Consider the following 18,949-nt stretch of genomic DNA (forward strand, 5'->3'; position numbering starts at 1 on the left):
ATGTAAAGATTGCCACCATGTAAAGATTGCCACCAGTTCCATCTACAACTGAGAGTAAGGCTAGAGAGGACCTCCCTCAATATATGTTAATGTGAACACCATGTGTGCCTTTGCTGGGGGTTCTGCAATTTCCCACTTGGATGTTTCAGCATCTCTTACCTGACCACAAGCCAAGGCCAATTCTTGGACTGCTAAAGCAAATAGCAGTTAAATATGCTGAAGTTCTCTGAACAAGCCAGAGAAGTAGGCAACACCGGGCACCACTTACTGAGCACCAGCTCTATGCAAAACTCTCAGTGCTCAGTTTAACAGGAGCCTCTTGAATTAAACTCTCTGTGGTGTTGAATCAAGGTCACAATAAAACCACTAATGTGTCATGGGGAGAGACCCCAAAGGGACAGTGATGTTACAGCAGCCCTAATGCATCTTCTACACATCCTATTAGGAGCTGCATGGGCAAGACTCCACTTCTGCAGTGTTTGGCACTGCTTGCATGGCTTAATGGTCATCATTAAGCAAGGGAGCTCATCCACCAGAGCCATTTAGCAGAGTCAGAACATTTAACTTGAGCACAAGTCAAACAGAGGATGGCCTCCATTAAATATATAATGACCCCTTGCACTATTAATAGAGCTTTTTCCAGATCTCTATTAACTGCAAAGTCTTCAGCACACGCTTTGCTTTTCATTTAAGGGTTCAAATGGAAGCCTGTAAGAGACATAAACTCACACACATGTGCTTTTGCTCCTTCAGGGATTATGGCCTGACTGGAGGGAGCAGTATCTGAAGTGGCTTAGTGCATTTAAATACCCACCCCCCCTTCCTTTCATCAGCTTTTAAAGGCCACTAGCCTTCACACCAGGCAGAAAGGTCAAAAACCCACACAGCAAGACCTTAGAAAAACAAACCAAAATTTCCCCCCAAAAGGAATTTTCAATTCTTTCCCCTTACTCATTTCCTTCCTCTGCTCCCAGGTTCCCAAGGAGGCAAAAGTCCCTTCCAGTTACCAGTTTCTCACCTCTCAGATCAGCAGTGTAACGCACACATCCAGGACACGGATGAATCAGAATGGGGGCCCTCACACCACTGGCTCAGCAGGTTTTTACAGCCAGGGTTAGAGACAGTTTGTTTTCCTCCCTAATGAAAGCACTCAGCAGCATGAACTGGTTCACTTGCACTTTGACATCAGGGCTTGGAGCCCTCATTAGGGACGTGCAGAGCTTTGAGGGCTCAGATTTGCTAACTTCAGCTGGCTTCGCTGCGAGGGCCACCGGGGACAGTGACCTCTGCGAGCTGGCTCTCACTGAGATGCAAAACAAGAACAAAGTCTCCGCCACTGCCAGCCTTCCTGCCAGTGTGATCCTCTTTAAATAGGTGGAAATGGCCATGAGATGTTCTAAGGGTTTTGTTTGCACAAACAAAAGTTAAGGAACAAAATAAGGAGGAAACAAAAAGAACTGACAGTAACAACACGACACACACAACTATGGGGACTCTGGAGGATGTCAAGGGGAGAGTTATAAAGCAACGAGGCTTTTCCACCACGTGTGGCTCGGCAAGGGGCAAATCCAGCAGGATTTTGACCCAAGCAAGGGGCAGCTGCAGCCTCCTCCATGGGCTCAGGAGGTGTTGCAGGATTTCTCCCACACCAGATAAACCCAGGGATTATCTTGAATATGCTCACTCAACGTGGCTTTATCTGTGGTGCTGGAAGGGCCCAAGTGTGATGGAGAGAGATGTTCCAGCCACAGCTTTGGGAGACTGTAACTTGGACATGAAATCTCATACTAGTCCTCCAAAAGCTTTGGTTGGCCTGTTCTGTTTCATGGCTGTTTTGAGCAGTTGTGTCTAGCCAACACATGCAAGAAGAGCCCTGCTCATATCTATGTATCACACCTAAACTATGAAAACACTGCAGCCTTTACATGGCAAGGCAGGAGAATGAGACGTGGTCCATGCAGTTGAGACTGCCCTAACTTCAGACACAAATGTCCCTTGGCCATGGCATAGGTGCCACAGAGCTACACCCAGGGTAACCTGGCAATGTGGAGGGGGCTCACCACCCCAGCACCCCTCCCCGTGGCGCTTGATGCTGAGATGGGGACATTGCTGGCCATTCCATCACATTCCCATGCCCCATAGTCCCTACACAGTGACACCCACATCTGCAGACGTTCCTCCCTGCCTGCTCCCACCCCTCCGTACCTGCTGGGCTTGTCCCAGTCATCTTCACTGAAGCTTCCATCCATGTAGGGGTAGTTTTTCCTGGGGTCCCCCGGAGGGGTGCTGCTCTTTTGCCTGCTGTGTCTCCATTCATGTGGATGGAGGGCTATTCCTGCAGCCTGAGGTATGTACGTACCTAGGGAAGGCAAGAAGGGGTGGAGAAAGGGAGGGTAATACCAGGTCAGAAAGCCCAACTGGCAAGTCATGCTGAGCCAGGAGAGCCTCCTTCCTAAAGTCTCAAACCTGAGGCCGTTATAGATCACATACTGCTTCCATCTCAGTCATCCCAAAGGGATTGTTCTTCCCATCTCTTCTTGCTTTAACCAAAGCAACTTCTCAGGATCTTGTCATAAAATGCTCCATTTCTCCTTTGCTCCCCCACTTCCGAGTACTTGTGGGTCTGGGATCCACACACCTGGGACTACATATACCCACAGGTGCAGATCCTACCCCCAGCCAGCTCCAACCTTGTTTAACAGCTCCTGTTTCCACACTGAACCCAACAGAAGTTGTGCTACTGGTGCAGCCACTTTTGAATACAGTGAGGCCTTCAAAGGGTAAAAGAAGATGCTGCCAAGCTTTCCTCAGTGTGCCCAACCCCATTTGCTTGGAAGGATTTGAAGACTCAGTTTCTATTGGGGGGGGGGGGAATATCTTCATTTAGATTCTCAACTGCCTTTGGGACTTAAGGGACGTCACAAAAATATAATAGGATATAGAAGGACAGCAGCAAAGAAACTGCATCCAGAGTATCCAGAAGCAACAGCTTCCCTTCAACAAGTGTAATAGCACTGAGGGTACCTGGTGGTGGTCACCACCTTCACTGTGCTCAGCAGTGATAAAGGAAGAAGATCCAGCCCTGATCCCAAGAGCTGCCAGGGAATTCCTGCAGCCAGCAGAGCCCTCCCATGCCTTTGGGATCAGCTGGTGCAGGTGCAGAAAACTGCTCTGGGGACGTGTGTGAAAAGCAAGGAACAGGAGTTAAAACTGCTGGCTTGAGAGAAGATGGGGCTCTTCTGTACCATGTTTGATAAGAGATCAATATGGGCTGTTGGGATGAAATCAGACATGCTTCATTACTTCTGTCCCCATGAGCTTTCCTGCACTGCAGTGTCTTACTCCAGAGATGCAAATCCACCACTACCAAGTCACAAGATCCCCACGTAGCTGCCTGGACAGAAACCTTCCAAACCAGAGCATTCCTCAGCAGCATCAGTGCCATCTGCAGTGGAAATAAATCTCCTGAGTCCCCTACCCACCTCCTGCTGCCCACTGAGTGTTTCAGAGAAATCCCCACAGCCTTTCCAAGAAGCATCGCGCACTTCCATCACACGCTGTGCCAAGTGAACAGGAAGAGGTAACAGCAGAAACACATCATTAAGGGAGACTTGACCTCCAAACAGCGCAGAGCACTGGAAATACCCACAGGCAACGCCAGCACTTCCTTTGAAAATGCCAGGGTCTGTTATTTCACTTAGCTGAGTGTTTCCTCCGTGTGTTTTTAAAGGTTAGAGTGCTCTGGAGACAGCCCCAGCAACAGTGCTTGCAACAGGGCACAGCAGTCAGGAGCGCTCGCTGCCTGCCAGAGTAGAGCAAGGTCCCTGGATGCAGGTCCCTGGATGCAGGTCCCTGGATGCAGGTCCCTGTAGTAGGTGGGCAGCAGTGGGTGCAGGGTTGTGTGTGCAGAGCTGTCACTTGGGTGCCCCTGTCTCACCTCCTCCTTCCAGAGGGATAGGCTGGATCCCTGGAATTCAGAGCCACCTGGTGGCATGTTCCTACCAAGCCCAGCACAGCCCAAACCCTTCCTTGAGCAGTTTCCTAAAGCTGTGGATGAACCTAAAACCCACAAGGCTGCAGAGCCCAATCTATAGCTCTCCATTTGGCATGTAAACCCCAATCTATAGTTCTCCATTTGGGATGTAAACCCCAATCTCTAGTTCTCCATTTGGGATGTAAACCCCAATCTCTAGCTCTCCATTTGGGATGTAAACCCCAATCTCTAGCTCTCCATTTGGGATGTAAACCCCAATCTCTAGCTCTCCATTTGGGATGTAAACTCCAATCTCTAGCTCTCCATTTGGGATGTAAACCCCAATCTATAGCTCTCCATTTGGGATGTAAACCCCAATCTATAGTTCTCCATTTGGGATGTGAACCCCAATCTCCAGGCAGACCTCCCTGCATCCTGCCTTCCCTGCATAACCCGTGGGCAACCCCACATGTCCTTCTCCCTACCCTCTTCCCAGCACCACCATGCAGCCAAATGCAATTACCAGGGAAGAGGAGAGAGCTTCTTGAAGCAGAGCAGAGCTGCAGCCTGTGGATGCTGGGCAGCTTGGCACCAGCCCCACTCCCTGGGGCTCTGTGCTCAATTACTCATTCTCAATTTACCAGTGTCCAACTTGTGTTAACATCCTAATAGATGGAGAAGGACTGCAGCATGATGAAGGCCAGGGGAATCCTCCTTAATGAAGCCTCCAGTCCCAGATGCTTTCCCAGATTAAGACCTCAGACCAGTGGAGGCTGAAGGAAGACACAGGCATGGTGGAAAAGACACCCATGCACTGCACCCTAACTCAGAGTGAAGTGAGCACAGGCACGCACCTTGCTCAGCACACACTGAAGGTGCTTTGCTCCTGCAGCATCCCTCCCTGCTCTCACATTCTGCTCTGGACATCAGTCTTTTCACCAATTCCCTCTGCAGAGGTGGTTCAGGGTTTGGTTTTGTTTCAACATGGGCTAATACGAGCTTACATCATTACATCTGAACTGGAATAACTATTTTCCAGTGTTTGAATAAAAGATCTATTCCCATCACTAGAGTATCCTTCATCCCAATTCCATGTGTCTCCCAGAAGCCACAGCTGAATAAACCTGGCCTCAAAGATATGTGTTCATCTGATCACTCACTAGAGCGGTAGAAATACTTTCTTGTAGTATTACCTTAATTATTCTGTTAAGTGAGTGCTTCCAGTCACAAGACATTCTCATGGACTTTAAAACATCCTGAAGAGGATTAATATGTCCTACACGGCCTCTCTGGGGAATTAGAAGTGATCTATGGACCAAATACTCTGTAAGACATATGGCCAGTGAATAATTCCTCTGATTATGTGAATTATGAAGTGCTGTAATGGTTGTGAAAATGCTGTGAACAGTGTGATGCCATATAAGCCAGAAAAAATACACCAATAAAAACCTAAAGCAGATACATCAGCTCAGAGCACCACAGGAGTGCACTTTAAAATCCATTTTGCTCCTCGCTGGAAGCAAGAAGCCATGTAAATATGGTCAGACCACAGGCTCATATTCAGCCTCCAGGCAGATTCAGGGGCTCTGTCTATCTTCACCTTGAGGCCCCTAAGAAAAGACAACCCGGGCTTACCTTGGCTTCCATACCCAGCATCAATGCCGGAACCATCCCAGGAATCCATCACATTGTCCATGCTAGGAATTGTGCTGGAGTATATCTCAGACAGCTTGCTAGTTTTCTGGGAGTCAGTCAGGTCATCTTCTGGGTCACTCACTTCATTTATACTCCCCGACTTCTTGGGATAGGATCCTGAAACCAGAACACGCTGCTTTAGCAGGCACGAAGACTTACACTGACATAGGGCCAAGCCCAGGGACTGTGAGTCTTTTGAAGAACCTCTCTAGCTCTTGCTAAAGTAGCTGAGAAATGCATGTGCAATGTGGTTGAAAGGATTTAATGCTGCATTCTTAACACAAGCTGAATCAAGAAATGCCCTTCTGAGTTTTTAGCACACAGAATACATGGGGATTTGAAAGAGTTGGCACCTAATCTCAGTTCTCAAGCACACCTTCTTGTGCCTTTCATAGAATCCCAGCCTGGTTTGTGTGGGAAGGGAACTTAAAGCACATCCAGTTCCAACCCCTGCCATGGACAGGGACACCTTCCACTAGAGCAGCTTGCTCCAAGCCCCTGTGTCCAACCTGGCCTTGAACACTGCCAGGGATGGGGCAGCCACAGCTTCTCTGGGTACCCTGTGCCAGCGCCTCAGCACCCTCACAGGGAAGATGTTTTCCTAATATCTAACCTAAATCTCCCCTCTTTCAGCTTGAAGCCATTCCCCTTGTTCTGCCATTACACGTAGTCAGGATGCTGGCTGCAAACTTTCTGTTTCAATGAGGTTCCAACAATGCAACCTGGTCCCAGATTATCACAGCTGAAACTATAGCCCCCTTCCAAGAATGTACAACCTCACATCAACCCAAGGCTAACCACCACCTCTCCAGAGAGAGTTTCCTGACTACGTGGAATTACTGGGCCTGGTATTTTGGGGCTGAATTTCCCCTGATTAGTGATTGGAAAATGGAAAGTTGAATACAGGTGGTGAAGCTCAGACCTTCCCTTTCATTATTTTAGTACTAATAAGCCCTTATTATCATTATATCAAATTCCATTTCAGGTACAAGCTATGTATGGAATGGTTTCTCAGCACAAGCATTTCTTTGTACTGAATAGTTTAGAGTCCTGGTTGATTAGATATCCCATTAGCCTGATCTCCAACTCACAGAGACAGGGATAAAATCCCTCGGAAAGTCCTCCTTTGTCAATGAGGACAGATTATTTTACCAAACAAAGCCCTGAAGGTCCCTGTTTCCCAAGCATTCAGAAGATTGCTCCCCATGATTAACTCAAGATTACCTTGAAACTTCAATTACACCTGCTTCATTCTCAGAATGATTAACGAGGCTGCAACTGGCACTTGCATGTCAATTACTCCAGCGAGTGGCTGTGACAATGCTAAGTGTCAGCAGGGGGAATAAGGGGCATTTCAGACCAAGGACTGAGGTGCTTTGGTTGCAGGGAACAAGAGTGGGGTTTATTGGAAAGGAACGAGCTCCCCAGTTCTGCCTCTGCTTGCTAAGTCCCCATTCCCTGCCTTGACTTTCTGATTTGTAAAGCAAGTGCATTGCCACACATCTGCAAACTGCTCTGAGGTCTTTAGAAGTTTAGGAGCATGAAGTTTAACCATGCCAAGTGCAAGGTCCTACACCTGGGTCACAGCAATCCCAGACACAGCTACAGGCTGGGCAGAGAAGAGATTCAGAGCAGCCCTGCAGAGAAGGACTTGGGGGTGCTGGTCGATGAGAAAATGAACATGAGCCGGCTTCAGTGTGCGCTTGCAGCCCAGAAAGCAACCGTATCCTGGGCTGCATCAAAAGGAATGTGACCAGCAGGTCAAAGGAGGTGATTCTGACCCTCTACTCTGCTCTTGTGAGACCTCACCTGGAGCATTGTGTGCAGTTCTGGTGTCCTCAACGTAAAAAGGACATGGAACTGTTGGAACAAGTCCAGAGGAGGCCACGAGGATGATCAGGGGACTGGAGCACCTCCCATATGAAGACAGGCTGAGAAAGTTGGGGCTGTTCAGCCTGGAGAAGAGAAGGCTGCGTGGAGACCTCAGAGCAGCCTTCCAGTATCTGAAGGGTGCCTATAGGGATGCTGGGGAGGGACTCTTCATTAGGGACTGTAGTGGTAGGACAAGGAGTAATGGGTTCAAACTTAAACAGGGGAAGTTTAGATTGGATATAAGGAGGAAATTCTTTCCTGTTAGGGTGGTGAGGCACTGGAATGGGTTTCCCAAAGAAGTTGTGAATGATCCATCCCTGGCAGCATTCAAGATCAGGCTGGACAAGGCCTTGGGTGACATGATTTAGTGTGAGGTGTCCCTGCCCATAGCAAGGGGGTTGGAACTGGATTATCTTAAGGTCCTTTCCAAACCTAACTGTTCTATGATTCTATAATGCTACTTCATCAGATAGAGGACAGACATCTTATGGGCCATGTTTGCTTGGAAGAGCTTGACCACTGTATTTCTTCCAATTCCCATAGCACCATGGGCTATTGGCCAGGTAGGTCCAACTAGATCTAGAGACTCCAGAAGCATGGAGCAAAAAGAGACAGAAAACACGGGGTATGGGGTGAGACAGAAAGGCAGCCAGAATGGACAAGCCACTTTCTGAACTCCATGGAAAATACTCTGTTTGGCTGTGAAGTCTGCATGTTCCCTGGTTTCACCAATCCCTCCTCTGTCCCCTAAAAAAGTGACCTGCCTGTACTAAGTATGCTCCTGTTCTTGGATACCATGTCACAAAGAACAGCATCAAAGCCACAGGGAGCTTGGAACGGGAATGAGAAGAGGATCACTAGAGTGAAGGTAGATGCTTGGAAAGATGCTCTGAGGACCCCAAGCCAGGAGAAAAGGTGGCAAAGATTTATTGCTAATTGGTTTCAAAAAGTTGGATTAAAGGTGAGGGTTTTTTCCCATGGATTTTACAAGTTCAGAGTCCCTTTGGCTCTTTTTTTTGGGGGGGGGGAACCACAAAAACAGCAAAACAACAACAAAACCCTGCACTTTTCTACTTGCAAAGACAATTCTGCTTCACTCCTGGGTAAAACACCCTCACGGACAGGCAATAGCAGCAACAGCACAAGGGGTCAATCCAGAAAGGAAATGGTTACCAGCACTAATCCTGCTGTCTACTCTCTTCCCAGTACCAGAGACAGCCCCTGCATTCCCTTTGGTTTTCATCAGTCAAAAAACACGCACCTTCCCCCTCTGTGCCCAGCCATGCCCCTGACCACTGCCCTCATCTCACCTCCCACAGCACACACAGGAAAACCCACAGCGTTACCTACTCCATCGCATGGGATCCCTTCACTTTCCCATCCCAAACCATCCCAACTCACTCTCCATCTGCTTCTTGATCTTCAGCGTGACCGTCTCTCCCGCCATCTGCAGCAGGTGGATGGCTTCGCTCAATGGTTTGCCCTTGAGGCTCACGTTATTGATCGCCAATATCCGGTCACCGATGTGGATGGCTCCAGTTCTGGAGAGAAAAGGCACTGTTAGAACCTTCAGAGACGTGATCTGCCTCTGTGAAAGAGGCTGTTATGTTGTTACTTGGAGCAATAGCATGTTAAGTCTCTGCACTTCCAAATATGTCTTGGTTTTCCCTTGGTATATCCATGGTTTCCTCTTCATCACCACTAGCAGGAATCTGGGTTCCTCCCCATCTTCCACCTGTGTATGTACATACAAATACGCACAGGAATATATTCTTTCCTTAGATCCCAGGGCCCTTGAGACCTGGGACTGCAGAGAAGCTTACAATCAAAACTCCTTAAGGCAAAGGGTGCACACATTAAAAGCACAAGCATTTCCAGTGTGCAGTGTCCACCAGACTGAAGGGCATCTTCACACTGATGGAAATAAGCAACAAGAAAAACATGGAAACCCACTGAAAAACAAGACCAAAACGGCCCAACACACACAGACTGTGTGTGCAAGCATCAGCTGAACTGGCTGCAGATCAGTTCATGATGTGTTTAAAGCTCACCCCTACACAGCTACACTTCTGTGACTTCCTCCATCAGGACCAGCACTCTAAGGAGCGGTTACTGTGTTGTATTGCACAGCTTCATTCCTGTACTGGCTTCTCTCAGCTAAATACATCCTCAGGCAACAGCCAGGAACAAACTTCTCCCCCTTCTCCTCCATCCTTCCCCTCTGTGTCTGCCCACAGACAGGGTTCACTTTACCTCTCCTCGTGTTTGCTGCAGCTCCAGGCAGAGCAGGATGTGCTCAGAGCTGGTTGCAAGGCAGGAGCTCATGATAGCTGGACCAACTTCACCATGCTCACACTCCTTAATGCCAGCAAGAGCAGGAATCCTATCCTCCTCCAGCACTGCTGTGAGGTTTTACTACCAGGAACCTGTGTGACCGAGCCAGGAGGAGATGCACATCTGAACTGAGGCATCATTTTCTCCATGGCAAAGTGCTTCTCTCAGGCACATCTCCAAATTCTCCTGCAGAACTGGGATTTAATGTGCTGTCATAGGAAAAACAGCTGCTCATCTTTCCCCAAACTATGAAACTTTGGTAGACACACTGCTTTGTTTGGAAACATCTGCTACATACACATCAAATTGGGAAAGGCAAGCAAACAGCAGGCAGGACTGTTTGGTCTACTGCTGCTGCTGCAATACTTGGACAGCGCATAACGGTCCCAACAGCCACTAGATGTCCGTCTCGTCCCATCCAAATCAGCCTGGAAAAGCCTTCAGGGAAAACTTGTGCATTCAAATAAATCACAGATCAAACAGGAACCGGAGCATTTGCCTTCAAAGTTTCATCTACGTGGTCATAAAAAGTCAAGCTTAACTGCTGGCAGTTTACAGGTGATCCTTGGCTCACGGCAGTGGTTCAGCATTTGAGTGTATCCTGCTGTAGCCCTGAACCCAGCATGGGACACATCCCCTACCCAAGACAGCAGCCCAACAGCCCGTGTCTGAGCAACATGACTGCTCTGCAGAAACTGTGAAAGTCCCCAGCAGGGGAAAATAGAGGAACTATTAAAGAGGAAGGTCACGTTCAGCAAGGTGGTTTTCTTCAAGGGGGGGGGAAGTAAATCAAGGTCCAGCCCTTTCACCTGCCCATCTACCGGCACCCCTGTGCTGATCAGGAGCAACAGAGAAAGCTGTTCCTAGCTAATGACCCTTGTGCTTCTCCATTACCACTAACAGCCCCTAATTCACCTCAAACACAAGCCAGCCCAAGGGAACAGCAATAGAGGAGCTGCAAGGTGTAAAAAGGGTTGCAGACACACACTGGAGAAGGGGTGGCTGCATGCACATGGTAGGGATTTACATGGCACATGGGCAGAGCCACCACCCTTCCCTCTCTGCCAACATGGGTTGGTGCCGAGCTCTCCTGGACAAAACCCTCCTGCAGCTACTCCATCTATTTGAGCAGGCAGCACCAGAGGGTGAGCAGGCACTTTAAAATGGCAGCAATAGCCCCAAATTGCTTTTGAAGGACCATTACACTGTGAGCAGAATTGAACAATATTGTTCAGGCATACTCCCTTTCCCAAGAAGAAAGAAAACAAGCTCTATGGCCGAAGCTAAAGCTACCTGCGGGCACTGAAGGAAGGGAAACTGAGACTACGCATGGGAGAAAGCCACTGCTCAACACAGACCCGACAGCCTGAGCTGCCTCTGTAGGTTTCTGTAAGACCAGACACGTACAAGGAGAAAAATGTTCCAAGGACAAGATAAACCCCAACTCATCCAGATCTGGAGCCTTTTCAGCTTAGACAGCATGTCACCCATTGTGATAAATGTGTGACAAATCATAGAGGACACCCTGCCTTCCCATCACCAAGTGAGCAGCCTGAGCAGCAGCACAGGCCGGTGCCTTTACATGAGCTGCCAGCACGTTCCCTTTATCAGACAATGGGATCTGGTCCACCCTGTGCTAGTGCTGCTGAAATATGTCCTGTGCTCCAGCACAGCATCACAGGATCCATGACCAGACAGTCACGGATATGGGTTGAAATCAGTGCCCTTCAAAAACCTGTTACTTTCCTGCTGGCAGCCTTCATCCCAGCGCTCCTCAACCTCCCCACAGCAAGCCAAGGTTATCCGGAGAAATCTCCGCACTGCTCCATCCCCACACCACTCCTCTGCACTGTTATTTGTTAGTTAGGAACAGTGAACACACTGAGTGGCTCCATTGCTCTTCTCAAAAGGCTTTTCATCCCTTACGGCGTGCCAGCTCTTCCTCTAAATCCAGTGGTACTGCAGCACTAACCTGCACTACGTTTCTCTGTGGAGTAGTCATTGATGCGTATCTGAGTTCAAAGCAGGAACAGCCACAGCAATGCAAAGGGAATTGAGAGCAACAAGGGTACAAAGCTGTCTTCTGACACCTGACAGCGCTTGGGCTTTCTGCCTTTAACCTCTCTCAGGCTGGGCTGCAGTTACAGTGCAGAACTGCTATGCAGAAAAGCCTTAGATACTCTGGCTATTATTTTCTAGGGGAAAAGCCTGAATGCTATGGTGCCAAGCAGTGATATAAAACCCCCAAAGAGAAGAATCACTAATAAAGTCCATCCCTCTTTCTTACTTCTAGGGAGATACTAATGTTCTGCTTTCTGTACCAAAGAGAAGCAATGGAAAAGTGCAGCAGCATGCATGGAGAGCGCTCAAGGAACCCAGTGCAGAAAGAGGCACTGGGCTTTTCACAGCACAGCTAAGAGGGAGTGTGGCCTTGAAACAGAAAGAACCAAAAGGCCAGGTCTGCAGTCAAACCTCCCCACGGTCTAGCACTTTGCACCTAATTGCTGCTGTTCTGATGTTTCAGGGCTGCTGAAATGATCTATTTACAAATCACAGCTACCATATAGACAGATTAATTATGATACAGTGCATGACTCAGTTCCACCTTATATCTCAGCATTGTCCTGATCCTTTAAATCCCACACAGGCACATAGATTCAGACACAGGCACGCACACAGTCAACCTCCCTGGTTGCTGAAGGTAAATCCACACTTAATGTATGCAGTATAAATGTCTGCTGCCTGAGGCACGTTAGCCCTGCGCTGAAGTATCTCCACATGCACAGGCTAAGCAACCAGCAAGAACAGGTCAGAAGACCCCCAAGATCTGTGGTTCCACCAGGACAGAGCACTGTCATGGCCACAAGATGTAGTTTAGCAATAGGCAAGTCCCAGATAGAAGTGGTTTTATGAGCACCATCCCCATGGAAGATATGGAGGTGAAACCACAGACCAGGAAAGCACCCCCATGGAAGAAGGGCAGATACGTTCCTGGCTGCTGCATTCAACCGACTCACTGGATCTGACTTTTCCAGAGTGCCTTGCTTTAAGCCACTCTCATTGCCCTGACAGCACAGTCCCAACCACTGTGCTTCATAGTGCTTGGTACCATCACAGCACCTTTCCTTTATAGCAGACTAAAACACTTCAGAAGAAAGAAGACTGGCAAAGTCCAAGATCCCATCCCACATCAAGTCAACCCTTCGGCCCCCAAACCTCACCTTTCTGCCAGCCCTCGTTTAGTCAAGCCCGAAATGACAATAGGATCGAAAGGTTCCTCTGTCCCGGAGATGGTTATTCCCAAGGGGCCACCGTATCGTTTCAGTTCCACTGTGTAGATAATAGCACCAGTTGTCTCCTGTTCATCTGCAAGAGAAAACAGGGATGGTTAATTTTGTACTGAGCCAGATGAAACAGGTCACAGGAAAGACTGTCAGCATTTGGAAGTGAAAGCCTGAGGTTGCCAGCCATGCTCAGACCAACCTGGATTTTAACCTTCCAGACTCCATTTAAGGGCAGAATAACAAAAATAGACTATAATCAATTGGAAAGTGGTGACTGGACAAGCAGAGCCCTTATCTTTGTTAGTTTGCACTACCTATTGGGAAATGTCATTACAGTGGACAGGCACCAGTTTGCATCAGGATTTCTGTACCAGAGTTATCTTCATCCTTCCTAATCTTCAATTTGACCAGGTCTTCACATTGCCTTAAAATCTGCACAGCATCCTCCATTGAGCAATTGTCGAGTCGGATGTTATCAATGGCTAACAGCTTGTCTCCAGGCTCCAAGGTGCCAGTTCTACATGGAAAGGAAAAGAAAACTAGAAACACATTTGTATTTGCCTTTCAGATGCCATGACACATTCAGTCCTGCAGTGGCAATGACAATATTAACTTCTTGCTGGCCTTGATCTGAGAAACAGCCATGAACAGGGTCTGGGATAACTGTAATTTAAAGAAAGGAAGCTTGTGCAGAGCATGCTTCAACACAGAACAAGGCAGGAAGATCAGATATACAGCCTGGGTAACCTACAGCACTGAAAAATGCCTGATGTTTCACTGGGAGATACTCTACCTCTTATGGAAACTCCTGTATGAGCACTCAAAAAAGAGCCATCCAGCAGCCCTGAATTCCTTTGAAAGCCTTGCTATGAAGTGCTGGGATCAGAGGTGAAGTCAATAAACCCTGGGTTATTGGCACAGTTCTCCATCAGTGCTCATAATTCACTCACTCCGTTCACCTGAGCAGGAACTGAGACATGGCAAACTACCCGATGAGCCACAGCACCTTATGGGCTATATGAAGCCCTTTACTACATGATCTTAAATGCTAAACATCCAACGCTTACAGGGTGAGCAGACATCTGAATCAGTGGCCTGGCCACCTTCTCCATTAGCTCAACTCCCTTCAATACAGTTTTTATTGCAAACCTACTGTGGTCTAAGAAAAACCTCTAGGGTTGATATGTCCTTGATGCTGGCAAAAAACAGACCCATGTGCTAGTGCCTGGGCTTCATTCTGCTTCTTATTACTGGGCTGAACGTTTTTCAGCGGGTTTGGCAGATGGGGGATTCTGCACTCACCTGTGTGCCACGCTCCCCTTCTTGATGTCAGAGATGATCAAAGGTTCCCCAGGCTTTCTGCTTGCAGCTGCAAGAGAGACACATGGTACAAAGCTTGGCATTGGGTCTGTTATCTAGGATGGGGGTGGTTCATGGGGAGAAGGAGTCAAAAGGAAAGGGAATTTATATTCCTTTGACAAAATGATGCTGTGAAGCCATACCAGGAATAAAAAGCAGTAAATCCCTGTAAAAGTTTGTTGGTTGCCCTTTGCCCACATTAACTAGCTGCTTCCTTCGGACTCCTCCTGAAAGGGAGAACATGTGGTATCCAGCAGCAAGAGGTGGGATTGCCGCATCCCAGCACTGTTAAAAGCCAGCTCACCCACATTTCTGACACCACACAGCAAGTGAATCAATGGCTGTGGCAGTATCGGACATTAGCACGGGTGCCTAGGGAGTACATCGCTCAGTGCTGTGGTTAATATGAGCATTTCTGTGTTCTTAAAGCAAAGTGGGCTGGGAAATGTTCCAAGTGGAAAATAACCCAGGAAAAACAAGATAAACCACTGCTTTCCAGCTGGATCAGCTCCTTGGATCACTTCAACATACAACCAGATAAATCAGGGCTGGTCTCAGTGCTGCAGCTGGAAAGGGGTAGTTTCCAACTCTTCTCTCCTGACCCTGATAACTTTTTCAGCCCACAAGAGATGCGAGTTCACATCTCTGGGAGCATTCACATTTTCAGGTTTGCCTGCAAGACCTGCTGCTGTCTTGAGAAATCCAAGAGATTTATGACTCAAACCCCCTTGACCTCTCTGCCATCCACACCCCAACCATATGCCAAGAGCATCCTTCTCACGCCACATCATTCCCTCTCGCCTTGCCACGGGAATTGCATCACCCCATTTAAAGCTGACAGATCTTCTCTCCCTGCATGGGAAGAAAGAAACTTGCTGCATCTGAACAGATCAGGTGCAGATCAGAGATTAAAACATCTGTGAAGCACATCATCATTGACTACACACAGACCCAGCTGCCTGAACAGCAGTCAGAGGGCACCCCCCAGTGTCAGACGTAAAGGAATAAGCTCTTCCTGTTATCAACCTCCTTGCTCTAGATTTTCCTGTTGTTTGCATTCATTTATGAGGTTTAAAAACATATGTGCTAGCCTGTCACCTGGAAGGATATCCTCTGCCAGATATAAGTAAACCATCTGTACTGAGCAGAGCAAAAAGACAGCCAATCTCAGGTGTGGCAGGGCTGAGTATAAAAGTTAGATCAGCCAGTGAAGAGCAGACTAACTGATTCTGTAACAGACACAGCAATGTGACTGCTGAATGATACACAGCATGGAAGAATCATTTTCCCCAGTGCCTTACTGGAGCGTAATGCCAGGCAGTTTTGGTCTGGACGTTCATGTCCAGATTGTGTCTGCATGTCAAAGAGAAGTGGATGAGTTATGGAGATTCACTGAGGGCTCATATTCAACCTGTCCATAGCATGAACCAGCCAGCAGATAGACAGACGCACACCGGGCAGAACTGAGCACTGGGATGGAAGGATGGGATGCAGCAGTTAAAATCAATGCAGAAATCCCCCCTCTGATTGAGAAGGCCACACACCATTGACTAACAGCACAGGGGACAGAGATGTATCACCCTGTTATTACTGTTGCTGTTCTCTTGCTCAATATAGGAGATGTATTTGCTGCTGAGCGAGGTGTAGAATGCTATGGTCTAAGCAGCAGTGATGGGTGACCCTGTTAGCACACCCTGAGCCCTGGGTCGGGCTGGCATCGTTGCATGTGTAATAGCTCCCTAGCCTGGTTCTGTCACAACGAGCCAGGTTAGCAAAAAGACTTTTCACTGCAAGGGTTGTTTACTGGTTTCAAAGCAGAGGCAGTGTGACAGAAAGAGGTTAGGGAGGATCTCCACGGTCCTGGTGCTGGGATGGGGATGACCATCTCTAAACCTGACCCAGCTACAGCCACATTAATATGTCCAAAGACTATGGGCAGTCAAAAGAGCAAAGAGAGGGGAAGGCAAAAACAAAAGGCAAGTATAGACAATGATATTCCCCCAGCTCTGCAGAAATGGTGTTTATCTCAGTGTCTGCCTTATACATGGTGGGATCCTGCCTGCAGTCAGTCTCTGAGCACACTGAGACCTCATCCTTCTGCAGCTTTGCAATCGGCGTCAGCACTGAACGCAGCACAAGCTTCTGTATCAGAAGCAAAAGTGACAAACCAAGAGCCATGAGCAAACTAAGTTTTAGTAAAAATGATTCTGAGTTTTGTTTGCAGGTTTTCCCGCAAGCTGTGCTTTCCAAATGGCTTTTCTGGAAGCTTCAGTTAAATGGAAGAGCCATGTATAGCTGCATACGACTGTTCCTGCCATCAGAGTAGCCACATGGAAATAAACAGCAGCCCTCTGCCAGGCTGGATGGGGCTTTGAGCAACCTGGTCTAGTAGAAGGTGTCCCTGTCCATGGCAGGGGGTTGGAATTGGATGAGCTTTAAAGGTCCCTTCCAACACAAACCATTCTGGGATTCTATGTTCTTATGATTCACTGAAGTGGTGGCTCAGTCTGGGTCTGCATTAGACCTGCATTAGATATGCAGATCTCTGGTGAGATTTTAGATAAGCCAATTTGCCTACAATTAAAAAATAAATTAAATGACATTATCATTTTATTAGAGCTGTGGCCTTTGGAATTAAGATACTTGCACTGATGAGTAAAGTCTCTTTATCCATTAATTTCCGCTGTCAGTGTGGTTATTTCTCTTCAAAGGACATTGCCTTGGTACCTCTGCTGCAGGAAGCCATGGTTTGCGTACCGAGTCTTGCCTTTGGGTCTTGATTTCCTGTCTGTATGATGGAGACGGAAGCAAAAGGAGTCAGGGGGAGAGATGGATCGAGGCACAGAGGCAGAAGCTGGTGAGCAGAAACCCATGCCCATGCTCTCTTCTCAGCAGGGGTTCTGGTCATGGCCTCCATGTGCCAGGGCAAACCACTTCAGTTGGAAGCAGCTCTTTTTCAGATCCATCTGTATTTCTGGGAGGTTATCAGTACAAAACATAGCTCAAATCTGCTCCAGTGGCTCAGAGAAAGCTCTATAAATCAAGAGCTGGTGAAGGCAGAAGCATGGAGTGGGGAAGAAACTCAGACTGAAACCACTGCTTGGCAGTGGCGACAGAGCAGTGATAAAAAGGTGAACTGATCAATACTGTTATTTACTTTTTATAAATTGCTTTCAGTCTCTCGCCTCCTCTGCTGGGATTCTGGCTCACTTGGCATTTACTCTGTGATGGATGACAGGGCCAGAAACACATGTCCAGTTTGTGGTTTTAATAGAATGCATAATGACTCCTATTGGTAAATTATTCCCCTCCAAGGAGCACGAGCACATCTCACACGCATCAGCCTGTTACAAATGCCCTTCGTTATCGACCAAGCCAAAGCAGCTCCCTGAAAATGTGTAATTAAAGAAACTATAACCTTGGGTGGCATGGTTTAGTGTGTGGGGTCCCAGCCCATGGTGAGGGGGGTTGGAACTAGATAATCTTAAGGTCCTTTCCAACCCTAACTATTATATGATTCTATAATAATGCCATAAGAATACATTTAAGAAAGGAAGCATTTATACATGGGGAAAAGCAAACAAAATTAGAAAGCAAATAAACCCAGGATAGCTAAGGAATAAGAATTAAAGCAAATCAGACTTGATTACCAAAAGTGAAAATCAAATCCCAGTGCCCAGCTTCTCCCACTATCATTCATTAGTTTTAGCAGCAGCAGCATAAATCACCCGTGCTACCAGCAGGATATTTACCCCTCTGCAGATCTGTTTCCTTTCAAAATCCCCAGGTAGCAAAACCAGGACAGAACATCCCACTCTGGTAAAAACACCAGACTGAATCAGCCGCACATCTCAGTTGAAGCTGCAGTGATAGTGAGGGGGTAGGACAGGAGGCTGCTGGGCTGGTGGCAGGTCCCAGGCTAATCCAGCACCAGCAAAGCTAGATTTTCTCAGCTCAACAGATCTATCTCCTCTCTAGGACAGTGATTACACTGCTTAAGCAACTTAATCAAAGTCATCTATCTACCTAAATTCCGGTTTTATCGCCTGCAAGCAGATATACTGCTTACTCCTTATCTGCAGTACTTCATGCCAAGGGCACAGGAATTGATCTGTAAAGATATATAAAGGTAATTTGATAAACAAAGTATATAAAACATTAATACACATCTAAACTGAATGGTACTTCCAATACCAATGGCATTGATATTGGTTTCAGTGGCAACACCAACACACCTGTACCCTGCAGCCAATTTCACAACTAGCCTTTGGAGAGGCTATTTGAGGCAGACCAAAAAAACCCATCCAGACACAAAGAGCAATCTTTTGTGTAATCAACTATCATTTTGCAGAGGCTAATAACAAATCCATATCTTATTTTAAGAGGTTAGGTATTGAACACACAATAATACACAACTATTAGCTTCTCACTC

General features: G+C 47.5%; 1 protein-coding gene across 6 annotated transcripts in view; it reads right to left on the minus strand.

Annotated features, from left to right (window-relative positions):
- GRIP2 (glutamate receptor interacting protein 2) overlaps nucleotides 1–18,949 on the minus strand; it is a 243,328-nt gene that overhangs the window by 10,345 nt on the left and 214,034 nt on the right. For all 6 annotated transcript variants that reach the window (XM_061357171.1, XM_061357172.1, XM_061357170.1 and 3 more), the window contains exons 15-20: nucleotides 14,461–14,527; nucleotides 13,530–13,675; nucleotides 13,096–13,240; nucleotides 8,942–9,081; nucleotides 5,609–5,785; nucleotides 2,206–2,359 (exon numbers count right to left, since the gene is read on the minus strand). In XM_061357171.1, coding sequence (XP_061213155.1) covers nucleotides 2,206–2,359; nucleotides 5,609–5,785; nucleotides 8,942–9,081; nucleotides 13,096–13,240; nucleotides 13,530–13,675; nucleotides 14,461–14,527 — 829 coding nt within the window. The remainder of the gene's footprint in view (nucleotides 1–2,205; nucleotides 2,360–5,608; nucleotides 5,786–8,941; nucleotides 9,082–13,095; nucleotides 13,241–13,529; nucleotides 13,676–14,460; nucleotides 14,528–18,949) is intronic.

This window comes from Neopsephotus bourkii, unplaced genomic scaffold (genome assembly GCF_033783945.1).
Source record: "Neopsephotus bourkii isolate Nb327-2 ecotype Australia unplaced genomic scaffold, CSIRO-AGI_Nbou_v1 NB_887, whole genome shotgun sequence".
Lineage (NCBI taxonomy): Eukaryota > Metazoa > Chordata > Aves > Psittaciformes > Psittacidae > Neopsephotus > Neopsephotus bourkii.